The sequence below is a fragment of the Cherax quadricarinatus genome, chromosome 2 (assembly GCF_038502225.1).
Source record: "Cherax quadricarinatus isolate ZL_2023a chromosome 2, ASM3850222v1, whole genome shotgun sequence".
Classification (NCBI taxonomy): domain Eukaryota; kingdom Metazoa; phylum Arthropoda; class Malacostraca; order Decapoda; family Parastacidae; genus Cherax; species Cherax quadricarinatus.
Genome location: NC_091293.1, coordinates 16717871 through 16741103, shown reverse-complemented (window position 1 = coordinate 16741103; position 23233 = coordinate 16717871). Strand labels below are relative to the sequence as shown.

General features: G+C 50.2%; 1 protein-coding gene across 2 annotated transcripts in view; it reads left to right on the top strand.

The window, feature by feature from the left end:
• Positions 1 to 23233, top strand: part of LOC128686858 (uncharacterized protein ZK1073.1) — a 421598-nt gene that overhangs the window by 247369 nt on the left and 150996 nt on the right. For both annotated transcript variants that reach the window (XM_070087444.1, XM_070087446.1), the window contains exon 4: positions 12415 to 12532. In XM_070087444.1, coding sequence (XP_069943545.1) covers positions 12415 to 12532 — 118 coding nt within the window. The remainder of the gene's footprint in view (positions 1 to 12414; positions 12533 to 23233) is intronic.

Here is a 23233-nt window from a genome sequence, read left to right as displayed (position 1 = left end):
TGCTGGAACAAGTATGGAAGTTTTCAAGAGGAAACTAAACAAGTATCTTACACCAGGTGCCAGATCAACCAGTCAGTGGTAGATATGTGGGTCATCGGGCCACCAGCAGTAACAGCCTGGTTGACCAAGCAAGCACTAGACAAGACTGGCCCATGACCGGGCTCTGGCAGCAGAAAAACTCTCTCAACTCATTCAAGACATCAAAAGTAGAGGTATATCTCATTCAGTGTGACCTTCACTTAAATAAACATAACATTCAGTGGAGAAACTGAGAAATAAATTCCACTGAGGAAACACTCCGTCCATTACACGAAAATAAGGTAACTGATAAATGATGATACATGATAAACTCTTCCTACAAAAAATGGTTGACAATTGACTGGGAAAAGATGATATAATTGACATATCTTATGAAAAGATCTTCCTTGTAGCTGCTGTGAGACTGAACACAAGATCTTCCTTGTAGCTGCTGTGAGACTGAACACAAGATCTTCCTTGTAGCTGCTGTGAGACTGAACACAAGATCTTCCTTGTAGCTGCTGTGAGACTGAACACAAGATCTTCCTTGTAGCTGCTGTGAGACTGAACACAAGATCTTCCTTGTAGCTGCTGTGAGACTGAACACAAGATCTTCCTTGTAGCTGCTGTGAGACTGAACACAAGATCTTCCTTGTAGCTGCTGTGAGACTGAACACAAGATCTTCTTTGTAGCTGCTGTGAGACTGAACACAAGATCTTCCTTGTAGCTGCTGTGAGACTGAACACAAGATCTTCCTTGTAGCTGCTGTGAGACTGAACACAAGATCTTCTTTGTAGCTGCTGTGAGACTGAACACAAGATCTTCCTTGTAGCTGCTGTGAGACTGAACACAAGATCTTCCTTGTAGCTGCTGTGAGACTGAACACAAGATCTTCCTTGTAGCTGCTGTGAGACTGAACACAAGATCTTCTTTGTAGCTGCTGTGAGACTGAACACAAGATCTTCCTTGTAGCTGCTGTGAGACTGAACACAAGATCTTCCTTGTAGCTGCTGTGAGACTGAACACAAGATCTTCCTTGTAGCTGCGGTGAGACTGAACACAAGAATATAGTGATATTGTTTATGAAAGAAAGATAACCACGCAGACTCACGTGTTAGAGACTATGATAACTGCCAGTATTGCAAGCAAGGTGATAACTGCCAGTATTGCAAGCAAGGTGATAACTACCAGTACTGCAAGCAAGGTGATAACTACCAGTACTGCAAGCAAGGTGATAACTACCAGTACTGCAAGCAAGGTGATAACTACCAGTACTGCAAGCAAGGTGATAACTACCAGTACTGCAAGCAAGGTGATAACTACCAGTACTGCAAGCAAGGTGATAACTACCAGTACTGCAAGCAAGGTGATAACTACCAGTACTGCAAGCAAGGTGATAACTACCAGTACTGCAAGCAAGGTGATAACTACCAGTACTGCGAGCAATGTGATAACTACCAGTACTGCAAGCAAGGTGATAACTACCAGTACTGCAAGCAAGGTGATAGCTACCATACTGCAAGCAAGGTGATAATTAGCAGTACTGCAAGCAAGGTGACAACTACCAGTACTGCAAGCAAGGTGATAACTACCAGTGCTGCAAGCAAGGTGATAGCTACCAGTACTGCAAGCAAGGTGATAACTACCAGTACTGCAAGCAATGTGATAACTACCAGTACTGCAGGCAAGGTGACAACTACCAGTACTGCAAGCAAGGTGATAACTACCAGTACTACAAGCAAGGTGATAACTACCAGTACTGCAAGCAAGGTGATAACTACCAGTACTGCAAGCAAGGTGATAACTACCAGTACTGCAAGCAAGGTGATAACTACCAGTGCTGCAAGCAAGGAGATAACTACCATACTGCAAGCAAGGTGATAACTACCAGTACTGCAAGCAATGTGATAACCACCAGTACTGCAAGCAATGTGATAACCAGTACTGCAAGCAAGGTGATAACTACCAGTACTGCAAGCAAGGTGATAACTATCAGTACTGCAAGCAAGGTGATAACTACCAGTACTGAAAGCAAGGTGATAACTACCAGTACTGCAAGCAAGGTGATAACTGCCAGTGCTGCAAGCAAAGTGATAACTACCAGTACTGCAAACAAGGTGATAACTACCAGTACTGCAAGCAAGGTGATTACCAGTACTGCAAGCAAGATGATAACTACGAGTGCTGCAAGCAGGGTGATAACTACCAGTACTGCAAGCAAGGTGATAACTACCAGTACTGCAAGCAAGGTGATAACTACCAGTACTGCAAGCAAGGTGATAACTACCAGTACTGCAGGCAAGGTGACAACTACCAGTACTGCAAGCAAGGTGATAACTACCAGTACTGCAAGCAATGAAATTACCAGTACTGCAAGCAATGTGATAACTACCAGTACTGCAAGCAAAGTCATAACTACCAGTACTACAAGCAAGGTGATAACTACCAGTACTGCAAGCAAGGTGATAACTACCAGTACTGCAAGCAAGGTGATAACTACCAGTGCTGCAAGCAAGGTGATAACTACCAGTACTACAAGCAAGGTGATAACTACCAGTACTGCAAGCAAGGTGATAACTACCAGTACTGCAAGCAAGGTGATAACTACCAGTACTGCAAGCAAGGTGATAACTACCAGTATTGCAAGCAAGGTGACTACCAGTACTGCAAGCAAGGTGATAACTACCAGTACTGCAAGCAATGTAATAACTACCAGTACTGCAAGTAATGTGATAACTACCAGTACTGCAAGCAAGGTGATAACTACCAGTACTGCAAGCAATGTAATAACTACCAGTACTGCAAGTAATGTGATAACTACCAGTACTGCAAGCAAGGTGATAACTACCAGTACTGCAAGCAAGGTGATAACTACCAGTACTGCAAGCAATGTAATAACTACCAGTACTGCAAGCAATGTAATAACTACCAGTACTGCAAGCAATGTAATAACTACCAGTACTGCAAGTAATGTGATTACCAGTACTGCAAGCAATGTGATAACTACCAGTACTGCAAGCAAGGTGATAACTACCAGTACTGCAAGCAAGGTGATAACTACCAGTACTGCAAGCAAGGTGATAACTACCAGTACTGCAAGCAATGTGATAACTACCAGTACTGCAAGTAATGTGATAACTACCAGTACTGCAAGTAATGTGATAACTACCAGTACTGCAAGCAAGGTGATAACTACCAGTACTGCAAGCAATGTGATAACTACCAGTACTGCAAGCAAGGTGATAACTACCAGTACTGCAAGCAATGTGATAACTACCAGTACTGCAAGCAATGTGATAACTACCAGTACTGCAAGCAATGTGATAACTACCAGTACTGCAAGCAATGTGATAACTACCAGTACTGCAAGCAAGGTGATAACTACCAGTACTGCAAGCAAGGTGATAACTACCAGTACTGCAAGCAAGGTGATAACTACCAGTACTGCAAGCATGGTGATAACTACCAGTACTGCAAGCAATGTGATAACTACCAGTACTGCAAGCAATGTGATAACTACCAGTACTGCAAGCAATGTGATAACTACCAGTACTGCAAGCAATGTGATAACTACCAGTACTGCAAGCAAGGTGATAACTACCAGTACTGCAAGCAAGGTGATAACTACCAGTACTGCAAGCAAGGTGATAACTACCAGTACTGCAAGTAATGTGATAACTACCAGTACTGCAAGCAATGTGATAACTACCAGTACTGCAAGTAATGTGATAACTACCAGTACTGCAAGTAATGTGATAACTACCAGTACTGCAAGCAATGTGATAACTACCAGTACTGCAAGCAAGGTGATAACTACCAGTACTGCAAGCAAGGTGATAACTACCAGTACTGCTAGTAATGTGATAACTACCAGTACTGCAAGTAATGTGATAACTACCAGTACTGCAAGCAATGTGATAACTACCAGTACTGCAAGTAATGTGATAACTACCAGTACTGCAAGTAATGTGATAACTACCAGTACTGCAAGTAATGTGATAACTACCAGTACTGCAAGCAATGTGATAACTACCAGTACTGCAAGCAAGGTGATAACTACCAGTACTGCAAGCAAGGTGATAACTACCAGTACTGCAAGCAAGGTGATAACTACCAGTACTGCAAGTAATGTGATAACTACCAGTACTGCAAGCAATGTGATAACTACCAGTACTGCAAGTAATGTGATAACTACCAGTACTGCAAGCAATGTGATAACTACCAGTACTGCAAGTAATGTGATAACTACCAGTACTGCAAGCAAGGTGATAACTACCAGTACTGCTAGTAATGTGATAACTACCAGTACTGCAAGTAATGTGATAACTACCAGTACTGCAAGCAATGTGATAACTACCAGTACTGCAAGTAATGTGATAACTACCAGTACTGCAAGCAATGTGATAACTACCAGTACTGCAAGCAAGGTGATAACTACCAGAGGACTAGAACCTAGTTATCAGAGTAGATAACTTTGCAATCACAGAACAAGAACCAAGGAATCAGTCAGGACGTTTCCGGGGGTCAATGCCCCCGCGACTCTGTAAATGGCTCGCCCTCCTGGTGGACCAAGACCTGATCAACCAGGCTGTTACCGCTGGCCGCGCGCGATCCACCGCACGAACCACAACCTGGATGATAACGAACTAACTTGAAGAGCTCTTCAAGTTTGTTAACTTAGTTAACCTCTGAGTTAACACACACACATGAAGGTGCTGCCTGCTGCAGCCTAGGAAGGTGCTGCCTGCTGCAGCCTAGGAAGGTGCTGCCTGCTGCAGCCTAGGAAGGTGCTGCCTGCTGCAGCCTAGGAAGGTGCTGCCTGCTGCAGCCTAGGAAGGTGCTGCCTGCTGCAGCCTAGGAAGGTGCTGCCTGCTGCAGCCTAGGAAGGTGCTGCCTGCTGCAGCCTAGGAAGGTGCTGCCTGCTGCAGCCTAGGAAGGTGCTGCCTGCTGCAGCCTAGGAAGGTGCTGCCTGCTGCAGCCTTGGAAGGTGCTGCCTGCTGCAGCCTTGGAAGGTGCTGCCTGCTGCAGCCTAGGAAGGTGCTGCCTGCTGCAGCCTAGGAAGGTGCTGCCTGCTGCAGCCTAGGAAGGTGCTGCCTGCTGCAGCCTTGGAAGGTGCTGCCTGCTGCAGCCTTGGAAGGTGCTGCCTGCTGCAGCCTTGGAAGGTGCTGCCTGCTGCAGCCTAGGAAGGTGCTGCCTGCTGCAGCCTAGGAAGGTGCTGCCTGCTGCAGCCTAGGAAGGTGCTGCCTGCTGCAGCCTAGGAAGGTGCTGCCTGCTGCAGCCTAGGAAGGTGCTGCCTGCTGCAGCCTAGGAAGGTGCTGCCTGCTGCAGCCTAGGAAGGTGCTGCCTGCTGCAGCCTAGGAAGGTGCTGCCTGCTGCAGCCTTGGAAGGTGCTGCCTGCTGCAGCCTTGGAAGGTGCTGCCTGCTGCAGCCTTGGAAGGTGCTGCCTGCTGCAGCCTAGGAAGGTGCTGCCTGCTGCAGCCTAGGAAGGTGCTGCCTGCTGCAGCCTAGGAAGGTGCTGCCTGCTGCAGCCTTGGAAGGTGCTGCCTGCTGCAGCCTTGGAAGGTGCTGCCTGCTGCAGCCTTGGAAGGTGCTGCCTGCTGCAGCCTAGGAAGGTGCTGCCTGCTGCAGCCTAGGAAGGTGCTGCCTGCTGCAGCCTAGGAAGGTGGTGCCTGCTGCAGCCTAGGAAGGTGCTGCCTGCTGCAGCCTAGGAAGGTGCTGCCTGCTGCAGCCTTGGAAGGTGCTGCCTGCTGCAGCCTTGGAAGGTGCTGCCTGCTGCAGCCTAGGAAGGTGCTGCCTGCTGCAGCCTTGGAAGGTGCTGCCTGCTGCAGCCTAGGAAGGTGCTGCCTGCTGCAGCCTAGAAAGGTGCTGCCTGCTGCAGCCTAGGAAGGTGCTGCCTGCTACAGCCTAGGAAGGTGCTGCCTGCTGCAGCCTAGGAAGGTGCTGCCTGCTGCAGCCTAGGAAGGTGCTGCCTGCTGCAGCCTAGGAAGGTGCTGCCTGCTGCAACCTAGGAAGGTGCTGCCTGCTGCAGTCTAGGAAGGTGCTGCCTGCTGCAGCCTAGGAAGGTGCTGCCTGCTGCAGCCTAGGAAGGTGCTGCCTGCTGCAGCCTAGGAAGGTGCTGCCTGCTGCAGCCTAGGAAGGTGCTGCCTGCTGCAGCCTAGGAAGGTGCTGCCTGCTGCAGCCTAGGAAGGTGCTGCCTGCTGCAGCCTAGGAAGGTGCTGCCTGCTGCAGCCTAGAAAGGTGCTGCCTGCTGCAGCCTAGGAAGGTGCTGCCTGCTACAGCCTAGGAAGGTGCTGCCTGCTGCAGCCTAGGAAGGTGCTGCCTGCTGCAGCCTAGGAAGGTGCTGCCTGCTGCAGCCTAGGAAGGTGCTGCCTGCTGCAACCTAGGAAGGTGCTGCCTGCTGCAGTCTAGGAAGGTGCTGCCTGCTGCAGCCTAGGAAGGTGCTGCCTGCTGCAGCCTAGGAAGGTGCTGCCTGCTGCAGCCTAGGAAGGTGCTGCCTGCTGCAGCCTAGGAAGGTGCTGCCTGCTGCAGCCTAGGAAGGTGCTGCCTGCATCAACCTAGGTAGGTGCTGCCTGCTGCAGCCTAGGAAGGTGCTGCCTGCTGCAGCCTAGGAAGGTGCTGCCTGCTGCAGCCGAGGAAGGTGCTGCCTGCTGCAGCCTAGAAAGGTGCTGCCTGCTGCTGCTGCCTAGAAAGGTGCTGCAGCCTAGAAAGGTGCTGCCTGCTGCTGCAGCCTAGTAAGGTGCTGCCTGCTGCTGCAGCCTAGTAAGGTGCTGCCTGCTGCTGCGTCCTAGTAAGGTGCTGCCTGCTGCTGCAGCCTAGTAAGGTGCTGCCTGCTGCTGCAGCCTAGTAAGGTGCTGCCTGCTGCTGCAGCCTAGTAAGGTGCTGCCTGCTGCTGCAGCCTAGAAAGGTGCTGCAGCCTAGAAAGGTGCTGCCTGCTGCTGCAGCCTAGTAAGGTGCTGCCTGGTGCTGCAGCCTAGTAAGGTGCTGCCTGCTGCTGCAGCCTAGTAAGGTGCTGCCTGCTGCTGCAGCCTAGTAAGGTGCTGCCTGGTGCTGCAGCCTAGTAAGGTGCTGCCTGCTGCTGCAGCCTAGTAAGGTGCTGCCTGCTGCTGCAGCCTAGTAAGGTGCTGCCTGCTGCTGCAGCCTAGTAAGGTGCTGCCTGCTGCTGCAACCTAGTAAGGTGCTGTCTGCTGCTGCAGCCTAGTAAGGTGCTGCCTGCTGCTGCAGCCTAGTAAAGTGCTGCCTGCTGCTGCAGCCTAGTAAGGTGCTGCCTGCTGCTGCAACCTAGTAAGGTGCTGTCTGCTGCTGCAGCCTAGTAAAGTGCTGCCTGCTGCTGCAGCCTAGTAAGGTGCTGTCTGCTGCTGCAGCCTAGTAAGGTGCTGCCTGCTGCTGCAGCCTAGTAAGGTGCTGCCTGCTGCTGTCTGCTCAGGCTTAGTAACTCGCTGCCTAAATAAATTAGACCAACTTTTTTTAAATCTTTGATCTTTTTCTACATGAAGGAAATTCTTGCGTTACTTGAGCGACTGTTGACACAAATTTTCTCGGCAGAATGTTGGTATAAGAAGCCATAACATTATACAGTACACCCGGTTAAGCTTCGTTGCAAAAGCCTTATTTTATGATTTTCACTGTGTAAGCTTCACGGTGGTTTAGAAAGACACGTAAGCAAAAGCTAGGACATATTATCAGAAAACGTTTCGGTCCTGAGTCCTTGATCACTTCTAACACACAGGTTGAAAAGACGGTGTCATCCACAGGGACTCCACGGGACACTGAACTGGCATGAGACACGGCTCATCCTCGCCCTATAACACCTTAGACGCAGACGATGTCTGGAAGCCTCGACACAGACGAAGTCTGGAAGCCTCGACACAGACGAAGTCTGGAAGCCTCGACACAGACGAAGTCTGGAAGCCTCGACACAGACGAAGTCTGGAAGCCTCGACACAGACGAAGTCTGGAAGCCTCGACACAGACGAAGTCTGGAAGCCTCGACACAGACGAAGTCTGGAAGCCTCGACACAGACGAAGTCTGGAAGCCTCGACACAGACGAAGTCTGGAAGCCTCGACACAGACGAAGTCTGGAAGCCTCGACACAGACGAAGTCTGGAAGCCTCGACACAGACGAAGTCTGGGAAGCCTCGACACAGACGAAGTCTGGAAGCCTCGACACAGACGAAGTCTGGAAGCCTCGACACAGACGAAGTCTGGAAGCCTCGACACAGACGAAGTCTGGGAAGCCTCGACACAGACGAAGTCTGGAAGCCTCGACACAGACGAAGTCTGGAAGCCTCGACACAGACGAAGTCTGGAAGCCTCGACACAGACGAAGTCTGGAAGCCTCGACACAGACGAAGTCTGGGAAGCCTTGCTCATCACCGTCACCGACACCATAGAACATAATACTGGAAACTACAATTTTTTTAAAACATTGGCACACATGATACTCAAGCGGGCACAGTAGTCACGTGATCACATTACCTCACATTCTTCAGGTCACAATGAGTCACTCACACCTCATTCTGTGCCTATATATAGTCTTTTTAACCTCAGTATGTTAGAAGTGATCAAGATCCCGGGACCGAAACGTTTTCTAATAAATATATCCTAGTGTTTGCTCACGTGACTTTCTAGTCCAACTTTAAGGTGTCTATTAACAAGGCTTATACGAAGCTTGACGGTAAGAACCTCTCTGTTATAAGCTTCATTATGTGCGCAACAAGGTTAACAGATTACTTGGATTTATATGAAGAAGTATAAGTAACAGGAGTCCAGAAGTTATTTTCCAGCTGTGTACATGACTAGTGAGGCTTCACTTGGATTATTATTATTACAATCAAGGGGGAAGCGCTAAACCCGGAGGATTATACAGCGCCTGGGGAGGGGGATGTGGAAGGCATTCAGGCTTAATTTGGGGAACTGGAGCACAGATCCAATTCCCTAAATCAAGAGCCCCTCACCAACATCAAGGAACCTTCCTTGAGGGGGCTTCACTTGGAGACAACATACACAAAAGGATGACTAAAATAATATTAGTAAAATACTGAGAATATCAAATCAGGTAAGAACCAGAAATAACGGATTTAAGTTAGATCAATTTAGATCTAGTAAGTATTGGTTTTGCTAAGATAATGGGGAGGTGTTAACAAAGACTGGACAAAGATGGTAGTGGGAGGGGCTGGGTTTGTCTGGTGTCTGGGATACAACAGCAGATTCTAGGATAACTTTGGGAACGGGGTGGACAAATCCATTAGTGATTTTGATAAGGATCTGCCTTGTATGAGCCAGTAGGTCTCCTGCAGTGTTCCTCCATTATGTTCTTATATGAGCTTCATTGTATAAGCTTCGCTATATATGCTTCGTTGTAAAAGCTTAATTTTATAAGCTTCGTTGTTATTTAAATTTCAGTTTGTCTTAAGCACTTTTCATTCGTTTCTCCCAAATTTACTTGTTTTTGTATTTCTGTCTTTGTTGATGTATTTACGCATTTGTTTCTTGTGTTGGAGGAGTGAAGAGGAGAGTGAGGCGCCACTTGTGGCAACACTTGTTCCCACTGCTGTTAACATCGATCTGGCAGTACTGCGCAGGTGTGTCTCACTATCAAAATAATGGCAGTTTAGGAACCATCTATACCCCCTCCCCCCCCTCTCTCTCTCCCCGCCTGTCCCTCCCCCCTCTCTCTCTCCCCGCCTGTCTCTCCCCCCTCTCTCTCTCCCCGCCTGTCTCTCCCCTCTCTCTCTCTCCCCGCCTGTCTCTTCCCCCCTCTCTCTCCCCGCCTGTCTCTCCCCCCTCTCTTTCTCCCACCTCTCTCTCCCCGCCTGTCTCTCCCCTCTCTCTCTCTCCCCCCTCTCTCTCTCTCCCCCCTCCCCCCCCCCTCTCTCTCGCCGCCTCTCCATCCCCCCTCTCTCCCTCCCTCTCTCTCCCCATCTCTCTCTCTCTCAGCTCGGGCTCCACTATGACAAACTTTAAACTTTGATAAGATCGTTCCCAATAAATCGGCCCTGAACCAGACGTATACACACCGAGATGTGTATATCTGTGTATATCCATCGAGAGATATATATCTTTCATTGGATATACACCAACAGATATCTACCTGGAGTCTACCTGGAGGTCATTCCGGGGATCAACGCCCCCGCGGCCCGGTCCACGACCAGGCCTCCCGGTGGATCAGGGCCTAATCAACCAGGCTGTTACTACTAGCCGCACGTAGTCCAACGTGCAAACCACAGCCCGGCTTATTCGGCACCGACTTTAGGTATCTGTTCAGCTCCCTCTTGAAGGCAGCCAGGGATCTATTGGTAATTCCCCTTATGCTTGGTGGGAGGCTGTTGAACAGTCTTGGGCCCCGGACACTTATGGTGTTTTCCCTTAGTGTACCAATGGCGCCCCTACTTTTAATTGGGGGCATTTTGCATCACCTGCCCAGTCTTTTACTTTCGTAGGGAGTGATTTGTGTGTGCAGATTCTGGACCATTCCTTCTAGGATTTTCCAAGTGTAGATTATGATATATCTCTCTCCTGCGTTCCAACGAGTACAAGTCAAGTGCTTGCAAGCGTTCCCAGTAGTTAAGGTTTTTGATAGAACTTATACATGCAGTAAAGATTCTCTGTACACTCTCTAGATCTGCAATTTCACCTGCTTTGAACGGAGATGTTAATGTACAACAGTATTCCAGCCTAGAGAGAATAAGTGATTTGAAAAGGATCATCATTGGCTTGGCATCTCTCGTTTTGAACGTTCTCATTTTCCATCCTATCATTTTCTTTGCACCTGTGATCGTGGCACTGTTGTGATCTTTGAAAGTGAGAGCCTCAGACTTTACCATTCCCAGGTCCCTTACACTATTTTTCCACTCTATTGTATGGCCAAAGTTTGTAGTATACTCTGTTCTAGTTATTATCTCCTCCAGTTTTCCATAACGGAGTAGTTGGAATTTGTCCTCATTGAACACATTGTTTCCCGTTGCCCATTGGAAAACTTGGTTTATATCTTCTTGGAGGTTAACCTTATCCTCAATAGATGAGTCTCGTGCAGATCCTAGTATCGTCTGCAAAGGATGACACGTGCTGTGGATTACATCTCTGTCTATGTCTGATATGAGGATGAGGAACAGAATGGGGGCGAGTACTGTGCCTTGTCGAACAGAGCTTTTCACTATGGCAGCTTCCGATTTAACTCATGACCACTACTTTTTGCGTTCGATTGGCTAGGAAGTTGAAAATCCATCTCCCCACTTTGCCGGTTATTCCTTTAGCACGTATTTTGTGCGCTATTACGCCATGATCGCATTCTGTTTTTCTACCAGTGCATCCTGCGAGAGACAGGAGCGACCTGCCCTGTACCCATGTTGCCCTGTATTGTGCAGTTTTTGGTAATCCAGGTGGTTTGCAATCCTGCTTCTTAGCACTCTTTTAAAGATTTTTATGATGTGGGATGTTAGAGCTATTGGTCTATAGTTCTTAGCTAATACTTTGCTGCCACCTTTATGGAGTGGGGCTATATCCGTTGTTTTAAGTGACTGGAATTTCACCCGTGTCTAAGCTCCTTCTCCATAGTGTACTTAGGACACGTGAAAGGGGTTTCTTGTAGTTCGTAATGAACAAAGAGTTTCACGAGTCTGGCCCTGGGGCTGAGTGCATTGGCATGTTGTCAATGACTTTTTCGAAGTCTATCGGAGTTAGGGTAATGTCGGAAATCTGGCATACATAGATGGAGTTTTGAGGCTCATTCATGAAGAAATCATTTGGATTGTCGATCTTCAGACTGATTAGTGGCTAGTCGGTCAAATCATACCACGGGTGGGGTTAGAACCCGCGATCAGTCACAAAACTCCAGACCGTCGCGTTAGCCACTGGGTCAGCTAGCTACAATAAGATTCATCCAACTAGCTGGTCCATTGGCTAACGCGACGGTCTGGAGTTTTGTGACTCTGATCGCGGGTTCTAACCCCACCCGTGATATGGTTTGTTTGCAATCGTATCATTACGATTTCGTGAGTCGAGAGATATCGATCTCTCTAGTGTACTTCGCAGTGTGTATAAACACTGAGAGTTTAATCTACTCTTCACAGAATCAAAGTAATGACGGTGTTAGTGTATGGATGATCTGGCGACCCACTTAATGAATACAACTATAATCCAACCAGTTAATGTAGTATTACACATCTTAATCCGACATTACGAAGGTGGCTGAGGTTTCATACATCCTGATCTGACATTACAAAGGTTTCTTTCATGCCTTGAAAGCTGCAAAGGTAAGATGTAATGTTTGTCTACCTGGCCCTCACACTTACAAACAGTGACACGCTAGTGTACGTCAACAAGAACATTGCTTGTCTCTCTCTCTTCCCCGGTACATACGCACGAGACTGTACTAATGTGCGAGTGTCTCCCGTAGATTCGTCGTGGGTGGAGTTCGTGGAGCACCCGGTGATGAAGGAGACCAAGGACCGCTCGGTCTTCATTCACGTCGACATACCCGGCCAGGAGGACGGCGCCCCGGACCTGCCCAACGAGTGAGTACTTACTGCATTGCTTCTCTTACTCATTACTCACTAGTGAAGTCTTCTTACCTGAATATGAATATACTCATTTATAAGATGACCCTCACCTCTCCTGATGTGTCTGTAAATTACTTTCTTCTGCCCTGAAAGATGTTTCAGCTTATTATTCATCCATTTCTAATTTTCTTTATACAGGTATCAAAGCTTATTGCTTGGGTAGCATTGGGAATGGGTTGGGTGAATATTTTTGTTAATGGGTTTGGATTTTACAAGAACGTGCCCAGTATGGGCCAGTAGGCCTGTTGCAGTGTTCCTACTTTCTTATATTCTTACAAACAAAACTCCGTGTGCGGTTTGTGGCGCTCTGTTGAGAGGTGGATGATGAAATCATTGGAGGCTGGAACATTGTCTCAGTAAGAAGACATAAACCGTATACCGTGTCTTAATAACATACCTGTGAGTACATAACACCGGTGATATACACGAAGGTATTGATTAGTACTGATTTGTGAGTACCAGTGGTGATTGTGTCCTGCAGTGCAGACCAGAAAGTTATTTGTGAGTACCAGTGGTGAGTGTGTCCTGCAGTGCAGACCAGAAAGTTATTTGTGAGTACCAGTGGTGAGTGTCCTGCAGTGCAGACCAAAGTGTTGTTTGTGAGAACCAGTGGTGAGTGTCCTGCAGTGTAGGCCAGTGTTACCTGTGAGTACCAGTGATGACTGTGTCCTGCAGTGCGGGCCAGAGTATTGTGAGTACCAGTGGTGAGTATGTCCTGCAGTGGAGGCCAGAGTGTTACTTGTGAGTATCAGTGTTGAGTCCTGTAGTGCAAGCCAGAGTGTAACTTCAAAAATGTCTTGTCGACCTCCCTCCCTCCATCCTTCCCTCTCTCTCTCTCTCTCTCTCTCTCTCTCTCTCTCTCTAACAATCAACAACTAGCACGTAAGACAGGATTAATACCAAATTAGATCATCCTAGTTGAGACAAGCACTTGTCAGACCTGGGAAGCTGAAATTTAATAGGACGGGAGGGAATGCTTCAGTGCCAGTAATAAGACGTGAGGGAGTGCTTCAGTGCCACTAATAAGACGGAAGGGAGGGACGGACTGCTTCAGGGCCAGTAATAAGACGTGAGGAAGGGGGTGCTTCAGTGCCAGTAATAAGACGGGAGGGAAGGAGTGCGTCAGTGCCAGTAATAAGGCCTGAGGGAGGGCTTAAGTGCCAGTAATAAGTGAGGGAGTGCTTCAGTGCCAGTAATAACACATGAGGGAATTCTTCAGTGCCAGTAATAAGACGTGAGGGAGTGCTTCAGTGCCAGTAATAAGAAGAGGGAAGGGAGTGCTTCAGTGCCAGTAATAAAACGAGAGGGAGTGCTTCAGTGCCAGTAATAAGACGGGACGGAGTGCATCAGTGCCAGTAATAGGACGGGGGGGAGGGAGTGCTTCAGTGCCAGTAATAAGACGGGGAGAGGGAGTGCTTCAGTGCCAGTAATAAGACGGGAGGGAGTGCTTCAGTGCCAGTAATAAGACGGGAGGGAGTGCTTCAGTGCCAGTAATAAGACGGGGAGAGGGAGTGCTTCAGTGCCAGTAATAAGACTGGGAGGGAGTGCTTCAGTGCCAGTAATAAGACGGGGAGAGAGTGCTTCAGTGTCAGTAATAAGACGGGAGGGAGTGCTTCAGTGCCAGTAATAAGACGGGGAGAGGGAGTGCTTCAGTGCCAGTAATAAGACGGGAGGGAGTGCTTCAGTGCCAGTAATAAGACGGGGAGAGAGTGCTTCAGTGCCAGTAATAAGACGGGAGGGAGTGCTTCAGTGCCAGTAATAAGACGGGAGGGAGTGCTTCAGTGCCAGTAATAAGACGGGGAGAGAGTGCTTCAGTGTCAGTAATAAGACGGGAGGGAGTGCTTCAGTGCCAGTAATAAGACGGGAGGGAGTGCTTCAGTGCCAGTAATAAGACGGGAGGGAGTGCTTCAGTGCCAGTAATAAGACGGGAGGGAGTGCTTCAGTGCCAGTAATAAGACGGGGAGAGAGTGCTTCAGTGTCAGTAATAAGACAGGAGGGAGTGCTTCAGTGCCAGTAATAAGACGGGAGGGAGTGCTTCAGTGCCAGTAATAAGACGGGAGGGAGTGCTTCAGTGCCAGTAATAAGACGGGAGGGAGTGCTTCAGTGCCAGTAATAAGACGGGAGGGAGTGCTTCAGTGCCAGTAATAAGACGGGAGGGAGTGCTTCAGTGCCAGTAATAAGACGGGAGGGAGTGCTTCAGTGCCAGTAATAAGACTGGGGAGGGAGTGCTTCAGTGCCAGTAATAAGACGGGGAGAGGGAGTGCTTCAGTGCCAGTAATAAGAGGAGGAGAGGGAGTGCTTCAGTGCCAGTAATAAGACGGGGAGAGGGAGTCCTTCAGTGCCAGTAATAAGACTGGGGAGGGAGTGCTTAAGTGCCAGTAATAAGACGGGGAGAGGGAGTGCTTCAGTGCCAGTAATAAGACGGGGAGAGGGAGTGCTTCAGTGCCAGTAATAAGACGGGGAGAGGGAGTGCTTCAGTGCCAGTAATCAGACGAGGCGAGGGAGTGCTTCAGTGCCAGTAATAAGACGGGGAGGGAGTGCTTCAGTGTCAGTAATAAGACGGGGGAGGGAGTGCTTCAGTGTCAGTAATAAGACGGGGGAGGGAGTGCTTCAGTGTCAGTAATAAGACGGGGGAGGGAGTGCTTCAGTGCCAGTAATAAGACGGGGGAGGGAGTGCTTCAGTGCCAGTAATAAGACGGGGGAGGGAGTGCTTCAGTGCCAGTAATAAGACGGGGATGGAGTGCTTCAGTGTCAGTAATAAGACGGGGAGGGAGTGCTTCAGTGCCAGTAATAAGACGGGGATGGAGTGCTTCAGTGCCAGTAATAAGACGGGGATGGAGTGCTTCAGTGCCAGTAATAAGACGGGGAGGGAGTGCTTCAGTGCCAGTAATAAGACGGGGAGGGAGTGCTTCAGTGCCAGTAATAAGACGGGGGAGGGAGTGCTTCAGTGTCAGTAATAAGACGGGGAGGGAGTGCTTCAGTGCCAGTAATAAGACGGGGGAGGGAGTGCTTCAGTGTCAGTAATAAGACGGGGAGAGAGTGCTTCAGAGTCAGTAATAAGACGGGGAGGGAGTGCTTCAGTGTCAGTAATAAGACGGGGGAGGGAGTGCTTCAGTGCCAGTAATAAGACGGGGAGGGAGTGCTTCAGTGCCAGTAATAAGACGGGGAGGGAGTGCTTCAGTGCCAGTAATAAGACGGGGAGGGAGTGCTTCAGTGTCAGTAATAAGACGGGGAGAGAGTGCTTCAGTGTCAGTAATAAGACGGGGAGGGAGTGCTTCAGTGTCAGTAATAAGACGGGGAGAGAGTGCTTCAGTGTCAGTAATAAGACGGGGAGAGACTGCTTCAGTGTCAGTAATAAGACGGGGAGAGAGTGCTTCAGTGCCAGTAATAAGACGGGGAGGGAGTGCTTCAGTGTCAGTAATAAGACGGGGAGGGAGTGCTTCAGTGTCAGTAATAAGACGGGGGAGGGAGTGCTTCAGTGTCAGTAATAAGACGGGGGAGGGAGTGCTTCAGTGTCAGTAATAAGACGGGGGAGGGAGTGTTTCAGTGTCAGTAATAAGACGGGGGAGGGAGTGCTTCAGTGCCAGTAAAAAGACGGGGGAGGGAATGCTTCAGTGTCAGTAATAAGACGGGGGAGGGAGTGCTTCAGTGTCAGTAATAAGACGGGGGAGGGAGTGCTTCAGTGCCAGTAATAAGACGGGGAGGGAGTGCTTCAGTGTCAGTAATAAGACGGGGAGGGAGTGCTTCAGTGTCAGTAATAAGACGGGGGAGGGAGTGCTTCAGTGTCAGTAATAAGACGGGGAGGGAGTGCTTCAGTGCCAGTAATAAGACGGGGAGGGAGTGCTTCAGTGCCAGTAATAAGACGGGGGAGGGAGTGCTTCAGTGCCAGTAATAAGACGGGGATGGAGTGCTTCAGTGTCAGTAATAAGACGGGGAGGGAGTGCTTCAGTGTCAGTAATAAGACGGGGGAGGGAGTGCTTCAGTGCCAGTAATAAGACGGGGAGGGAGTGCTTCAGTGTCAGTAATAAGACGGGGAGGGAGTGCTTCAGTGTCAGTAATAAGACGGGGGAGGGAGTGCTTCAGTGTCAGTAATAAGACGGGGAGGGAGTGCTTCAGTGCCAGTAATAAGACGGGGAGGGAGTGCTTCAGTGCCAGTAATAAGACGGGGGAGGGAGTGCTTCAGTGTCAGTAATAAGACGGGGGAGGGAGTGCTTCAGTGCCAGTAATAAGACGGGGGAGGGAGTGCTTCAGTGCCAGTAATAAGACGGGGGAGGGAGTGCTTCAGTGCCAGTAATAAGACGGGGATGGAGTGCTTCAGTGTCAGTAATAAGACGGGGAGGGAGTGCTTCAGTGCCAGTAATAAGACGGGGATGGAGTGCTTCAGTGCCAGTAATAAGACGGGGATGGAGTGCTTCAGTGCCAGTAATAAGACGGGGAGGGAGTGCTTCAGTGCCAGTAATAAGACGGGGAGGGAGTGCTTCAGTGCCAGTAATAAGACGGGGGAGGGAGTGCTTCAGTGTCAGTAATAAGACGGGGAGGGAGTGCTTCAGTGCCAGTAATAAGACGGGGGAGGGAGTGCTTCAGTGTCAGTAATAAGACGGGGAGAGAGTGCTTCAGAGTCAGTAATAAGACGGGGAGGGAGTGCTTCAGTGTCAGTAATAAGACGGGGGAGGGAGTGCTTCAGTGCCAGTAATAAGACGGGGAGGGAGTGCTTCAGTGCCAGTAATAAGACGGGGAGGGAGTGCTTCAGTGCCAGTAATAAGACGGGGAGGGAGTGCTTCAGTGTCAGTAATAAGACGGGGAGAGAGTGCTTCAGTGTCAGTAATAAGACGGGGAGGGAGTGCTTCAGTGTCAGTAATAAGACGGGGAGAGAGTGCTTCAGTGTCAGTAATAAGACGGGGAGAGAGTGCTTCAGTGTCAGTAATAAGACGGGGAGAGAGTGCTTCAGTGCCAGTAATAAGACGGGGAGGGAGTGCTTCAGTGTCAGTAATAAGACGGGGAGGGAGTGCTTCAGTGTCAGTAATAAGACGGGGGAGGGAGTGCTTCAGTGTCAGTAATAAGACGGGGGAGGGACTGCTTCAGTGTCAGTAATAAGACGGGGGAGGGAGTGCTTCAGTGTCAGTAATAAGACGGGGGAGGGAGTGCTTCAGTGCCAGTAAAAAGACGGGGGAGGGAATGCTTCAGTGTCAGTAATAAGACGGGGGAGGGAGTGCTTCAGTGTCAGTAATAAGACGGGGGAGGGAGTGCTTCAGTGCCAGTAATAAGACGGGGAGGGAGTGCTTCAGTGTCAGTAATAAGACGGGGAGGGAGTGCTTCAGTGTCAGTAATAAGACGGGGGAGGGAGTGCTTCAGTGTCAGTAATAAGACGGGGAGGGAGTGCTTCAGTGCCAGTAATAAGACGGGGAGGGAGTGCTTCAGTGCCAGTAATAAGACGGGGGAGGGAGTGCTTCAGTGCCAGTAATAAGACGGGGATGGAGTGCTTCAGTGCCAGTAATAAGACGGGAGGGAGTGCTTCAGTGCCAGTAATAAGACGGGGAGGGAGTGCTTCAGTGCCAGTAATAAGAGGGGAGGGAGTGCTTCAGTGCCAGTAATAAGACGGGGATGGAGTGCTTCAGTGTCAGTAATAAGACGGGGGAGGGAGTGCTTCAGTGCCAGTAATAAGGCGGGGGAGGGAGTGCTTCAGTGTCAGTAATAAGACGGGGGAGGGAGTGCTTCAGTGCCAGTAATAAGACGGGGATGGAGTGCTTCAGTGTCAGTAATAAGACGGGGGAGGGAGTGCTTCAGTGCCAGTAATAAGACGGGGGAGGGAGTGCTTCAGTGCCAGTAATAAGTCGGGGGAGGGAGTGCTTCAGTGTCAGTAATAAGACGGGGGAGGGAGTCCTTCAGTGCCAGTAATAAGACGGGGATGGAGTGCTTAAGTGTCAGTAATAAGACGGGGGAGGGAGTGCTTCAGTGCCAGTAATAAGACGGGGGAGGGAGTGCTTCAGTGTCAGTAATAAGACGGGGGAGGGAGTGCTTCAGTGTCAGTAATAAGACGGGGGAGGGAGTGCTTCAGTGCCAGTAATAAGACGGGGGAGGGAGTGCTTCAGTGTCAGTAATAAGACGGGGGAGGGAGTGCTTCAGTGTCAGTAATAAGACGGGGAGGGAGTGCTTCAGTGCCAGTAATAAGACGGGGGAGGGAGTGCTTCAGTGCCAGTAATAAGACGGGGGAGGGAGTGCTTCAGTGTCAGTAATAAGACGGGGAGGGAGTGCTTCAGTGTCAGTAATAAGACGGGGAGGGAGTGCTTCAGTGTCAGTAATAAGACGGGGGAGGGAGTGCTTCAGTGCCAGTAATAAGACGGAGGAGGGAGTGCTTCAGTGCCAGTAATAAGACGGGGAGGGAGTGCTTCAGTGCCAGTAATAAGACGGGGAGGGAGTGCTTCAGTGTCAGTAATAAGACGGGGAGAGAGTGCTTCAGTGTCAGTAATAAGACGGGGAGGGAGTGCTTCAGTGTCAGTAATAAGACGGGGAGAGAGTGCTTCAGTGTCAGTAATAAGACGGGGAGAGAGTGCTTCAGTGTCAGTAATAAGACGGGGAGAGAGTGCTTCAGTGCCAGTAATAAGACGGGGAGGGAGTGCTTCAGTGTCAGTAATAAGACGGGGAGGGAGTGCTTCAGTGTCAGTAATAAGACGGGGGAGGGAGTGCTTCAGTGTCAGTAATAAGACGGGGGAGGGAGTGCTTCAGTGTCAGTAATAAGACGGGGGAGGGAGTGCTTCAGTGTCAGTAATAAGACGGGGGAGGGAGTGCTTCAGTGCCAGTAAAAAGACGGGGGAGGGAATGCTTCAGTGTCAGTAATAAGACGGGGGAGGGAGTGCTTCAGTGTCAGTAATAAGACGGGGGAGGGAGTGCTTCAGTGCCAGTAATAAGACGGGGAGGGAGTGCTTCAGTGTCAGTAATAAGACGGGGAGGGAGTGCTTCAGTGTCAGTAATAAGACGGGGGAGGGAGTGCTTCAGTGTCAGTAATAAGACGGGGAGGGAGTGCTTCAGTGCCAGTAATAAGACGGGGAGGGAGTGCTTCAGTGCCAGTAATAAGACGGGGGAGGGAGTGCTTCAGTGCCAGTAATAAGACGGGGATGGAGTGCTTCAGTGCCAGTAATAAGACGGGAGGGAGTGCTTCAGTGCCAGTAATAAGACGGGGAGGGAGTGCTTCAGTGCCAGTAATAAGAGGGGAGGGAGTGCTTCAGTGCCAGTAATAAGACGGGGATGGAGTGCTTCAGTGTCAGTAATAAGACGGGGGAGGGAGTGCTTCAGTGCCAGTAATAAGGCGGGGGAGGGAGTGCTTCAGTGTCAGTAATAAGACGGGGGAGGGAGTGCTTCAGTGCCAGTAATAAGACGGGGATGGAGTGCTTCAGTGTCAGTAATAAGACGGGGGAGGGAGTGCTTCAGTGTCAGTAATAAGACGGGGGAGGGAGTGCTTCAGTGCCAGTAATAAGTCGGGGGAGGGAGTGCTTCAGTGTCAGTAATAAGACGGGGGAGGGAGTCCTTCAGTGCCAGTAATAAGACGGGGATGGAGTGCTTAAGTGTCAGTAATAAGACGGGGGAGGGAGTGCTTCAGTGCCAGTAATAAGACGGGGGAGGGAGTGCTTCAGTGTCAGTAATAAGACGGGGGAGGGAGTGCTTCAGTGTCAGTAATAAGACGGGGGAGGGAGTGCTTCAGTGCCAGTAATAAGACGGGGGAGGGAGTGCTTCAGTGTCAGTAATAAGACGGGGAGGGAGTGCTTCAGTGTCAGTAATAAGACGGGGAGGGAGTGCTTCAGTGCCAGTAATAAGACGGGGGAGGGAGTGCTTCAGTGCCAGTAATAAGACGGGGGAGGGAGTGCTTCAGTGTCAGTAATAAGACGGGGAGGGAGTGCTTTAGTGTCAGTAATAAGACGGGGAGGGAGTGCTTCAGTGTCAGTAATAAGACGGGGGAGGGAGTGCTTCAGTGCCAGTAATAAGACGGAGGAGGGAGTGCTTCAGTGTCAGTAATAAGACGGGGAGGGAGTGCTTCAGTGTCAGTAATAAGACGGGGAGGGAGTGCTTCAGTGCCAATAATAAGACGGGGAGGGAGTGCTTCAGTGCCAGTAATAAGACGGGGGAGGGAGTGCTTCAGTGCCAGTAATAAGACGGGGAGGGAGTGCTTCAGTGCCAGTAATAAGACGGGGAGGGAGTGCTTCAGTGCCAGTAATAAGACGGGGAGGGAGTGCTTCAGTGCCAGTAATAAGACGGGGGAGGGAGTGCTTCAGTGCCAGTAACAAGACGGGGAGGGAGTGCTTCAGTGCCAGTAATAAGACTGGGGAGGGAGTGCTTCAGTGTCAGTAATATGACGGGGAGAGAGTGCTTCAGTGTCAGTAATAAGACGGGGGAGGGAGTGCTTCAGTGCCAGTAATAAGACGGGGGAGGGAGTGCTTCAGTGCCAGTAATAAGACGGGGAGGGAGTGCTTCAGTGCCAGTAATAAGACGCGGAGGGAGTGCTTCAGTGCCAGTAATAAGACGGGGAGAGGGAGTGCTTCAGTGCCAGTAATAAGACGCGGAGAGAGTGCTTCAGTGCCAGTAATAAGACGGGGAGGGAGTGCTTCAGTGCCAGTAATAAGACGGGGGAGGGAGTGCTTCAGTGCCAGTAATAAGACGGGGGAGGGAGTGCTTCAGTGCCAGTAATAAGACGCGGAGGGAGTGCTTCAGTGCCAGTAATAAGACGGGGAGGGAGTGCTTCAGTGCCAGTAATAAGACGCGGAGGGAGTGCTTCAGTGCCAGTAATAAGACTGGGGAGGGAGTGCTTCAGTGCCAGTAATAAGACGGGGGAGGGAGTGCTTCAGTGCCAGTAATAAGACGGGGGAAAGAATGCTTCAGTGCCAGTAATAAGGCGGGGAGGGAGTGCTTCAGTGCCAGTAATAAGACGGGGAGGGAGTGCTTCAGTGCCAGTAATAAGACTGGGGAGGGAGTGCTTCAGTGCCAGTAATAAGACGGGGGAGGGAGTGCTTCAGTGCCAGTAATAAGACGGGGGAAAGAATGCTTCAGTGCCAGTAATAAGGCGGGGAGGGAGTGCTTCAGTGCCAGTAATAAGACGGGGAGGGAGTGCTTCAGTGCCAGTAATAAGACGGGGAGGGAGTGCTTCAGTGCCAGTAATAAGACGGGGAGGGAGTGCTTCAGTGCCAGTAATAAGGCGGGGGAGGGAGTGCTTCAGTGCCAGTAATAAGACGGGGAGGGAGTGCTTCAGTGCCATTAATAAGACGGGGAGGGAGTGCTTCAGTGTTAGTAATAAGACGGGGAGGGAGTGCTTCAGTGCCAGTAATAAGGCGGGGGAGGGAGTGCTTCAGTGCCAGTAATAAGACGGGGAGGGAGTGCTTCAGTGCCAGTAATAAGGCGGGGGAGGGAGTGCATCAGTGCCAGTAATAAGACGGGAGAGGGAGTGCTTCAGTGCCAGTAATAAGGCGGGGGAGGGAGTGCTTCAGTGCCAGTAATAAGACGGGGGAGGGAGTGCTTCAGTGCCAGTAATAAGGCGGGGAGGGAGTGCTTCAGTGCCAGTAATAAGACGGGGAGAGGGAGTGCTTCAGTGCCAGTAATAAAACGGGGGGATGGAGTGCTTCAGTGCCAGTAAGAAGACGGAGGAGGGAGTGCTTCAGTGCCAGTAATAAGACCGGGGGAGGGAGTGCTTCAGTGCCAGTAAGAAGACGGAGGAGGGAGTGCTTCAGTGCCAGTAATAAAACGGGGGGAGGGAGTGCTTCAGTGCCAGTAATAAGACGGGGGAGGGAGTGCTTCAGTGCCAGTAATAAGACGGAGGAGGGAGTGCTTCAGTGCCAGTAATAAAACGGGGGGAGGGAGTGCTTCAGTCCCAGAAAGAAGACGGAGGAGGGAGTGCTTCAGTGCCAGTAATAAGACGTGCGAGGGAGTGCTTCAGTGCCAGTAATAAGACGGAGGAGGGAGTGCTTCAGTGCCAGTAATAAGACGGGGGAAGGAGTGCATCAGTGCCAGTAATAAGACGGGGGAAAGAGTGCTTCAGTGCCAGTAATAAGACGTGCGAGGGAGTGCTTCAGTGCCAGTAATAAGACGGGGGAAGGAGTGCTTCAGTGCCAGTAATAAGACGGGGAGGGAGTGCTTCAGTGCCAGTAATAAGACGGGGAGGGAGTGCATCAGTTCCAGTAATAAGACGGGGAGGGAGTGCTTCAGTGCCAGTAATAAGACGGGGGAGGGAGTGCTTCAGGGTCAGTAATAAGACGGGGGAGGGAGTGCATCAGTTCCAGTAATAAGACGGGGGAAGGAGTGCTTCAGTGCCAGTAATAAGACGGGGGAGGGAGTGCTTCTGTGCCAGTATAAAGACGGGGGAGGGAGTGCTTCAGTGCCAGTAATAAGACGGGGGAGGGAGTGCATCAGTTCCAGTAATAAGACGGGGAGGGAGTGCTTCAGTGCCAGTAATAAGACGGGGGAGGGAGTGCTTCAGGGTCAGTAATAAGACGGGGGAGGGAGTGCTTCTGTGCCAGTATAAAGACGGGGGAGGGAGTGCTTCAGTGCCAGTAATAAGACGGGGGAGGGAGTGCTTCAGTGCCAGTAATAAGACGTGCGAGGGAGTGCTTCAGTGCCAGTAATAAGACGGGGGAAGGAGTGCTTCAGTGCCAGTAATAAGACGGGGGAAAGAGTGCT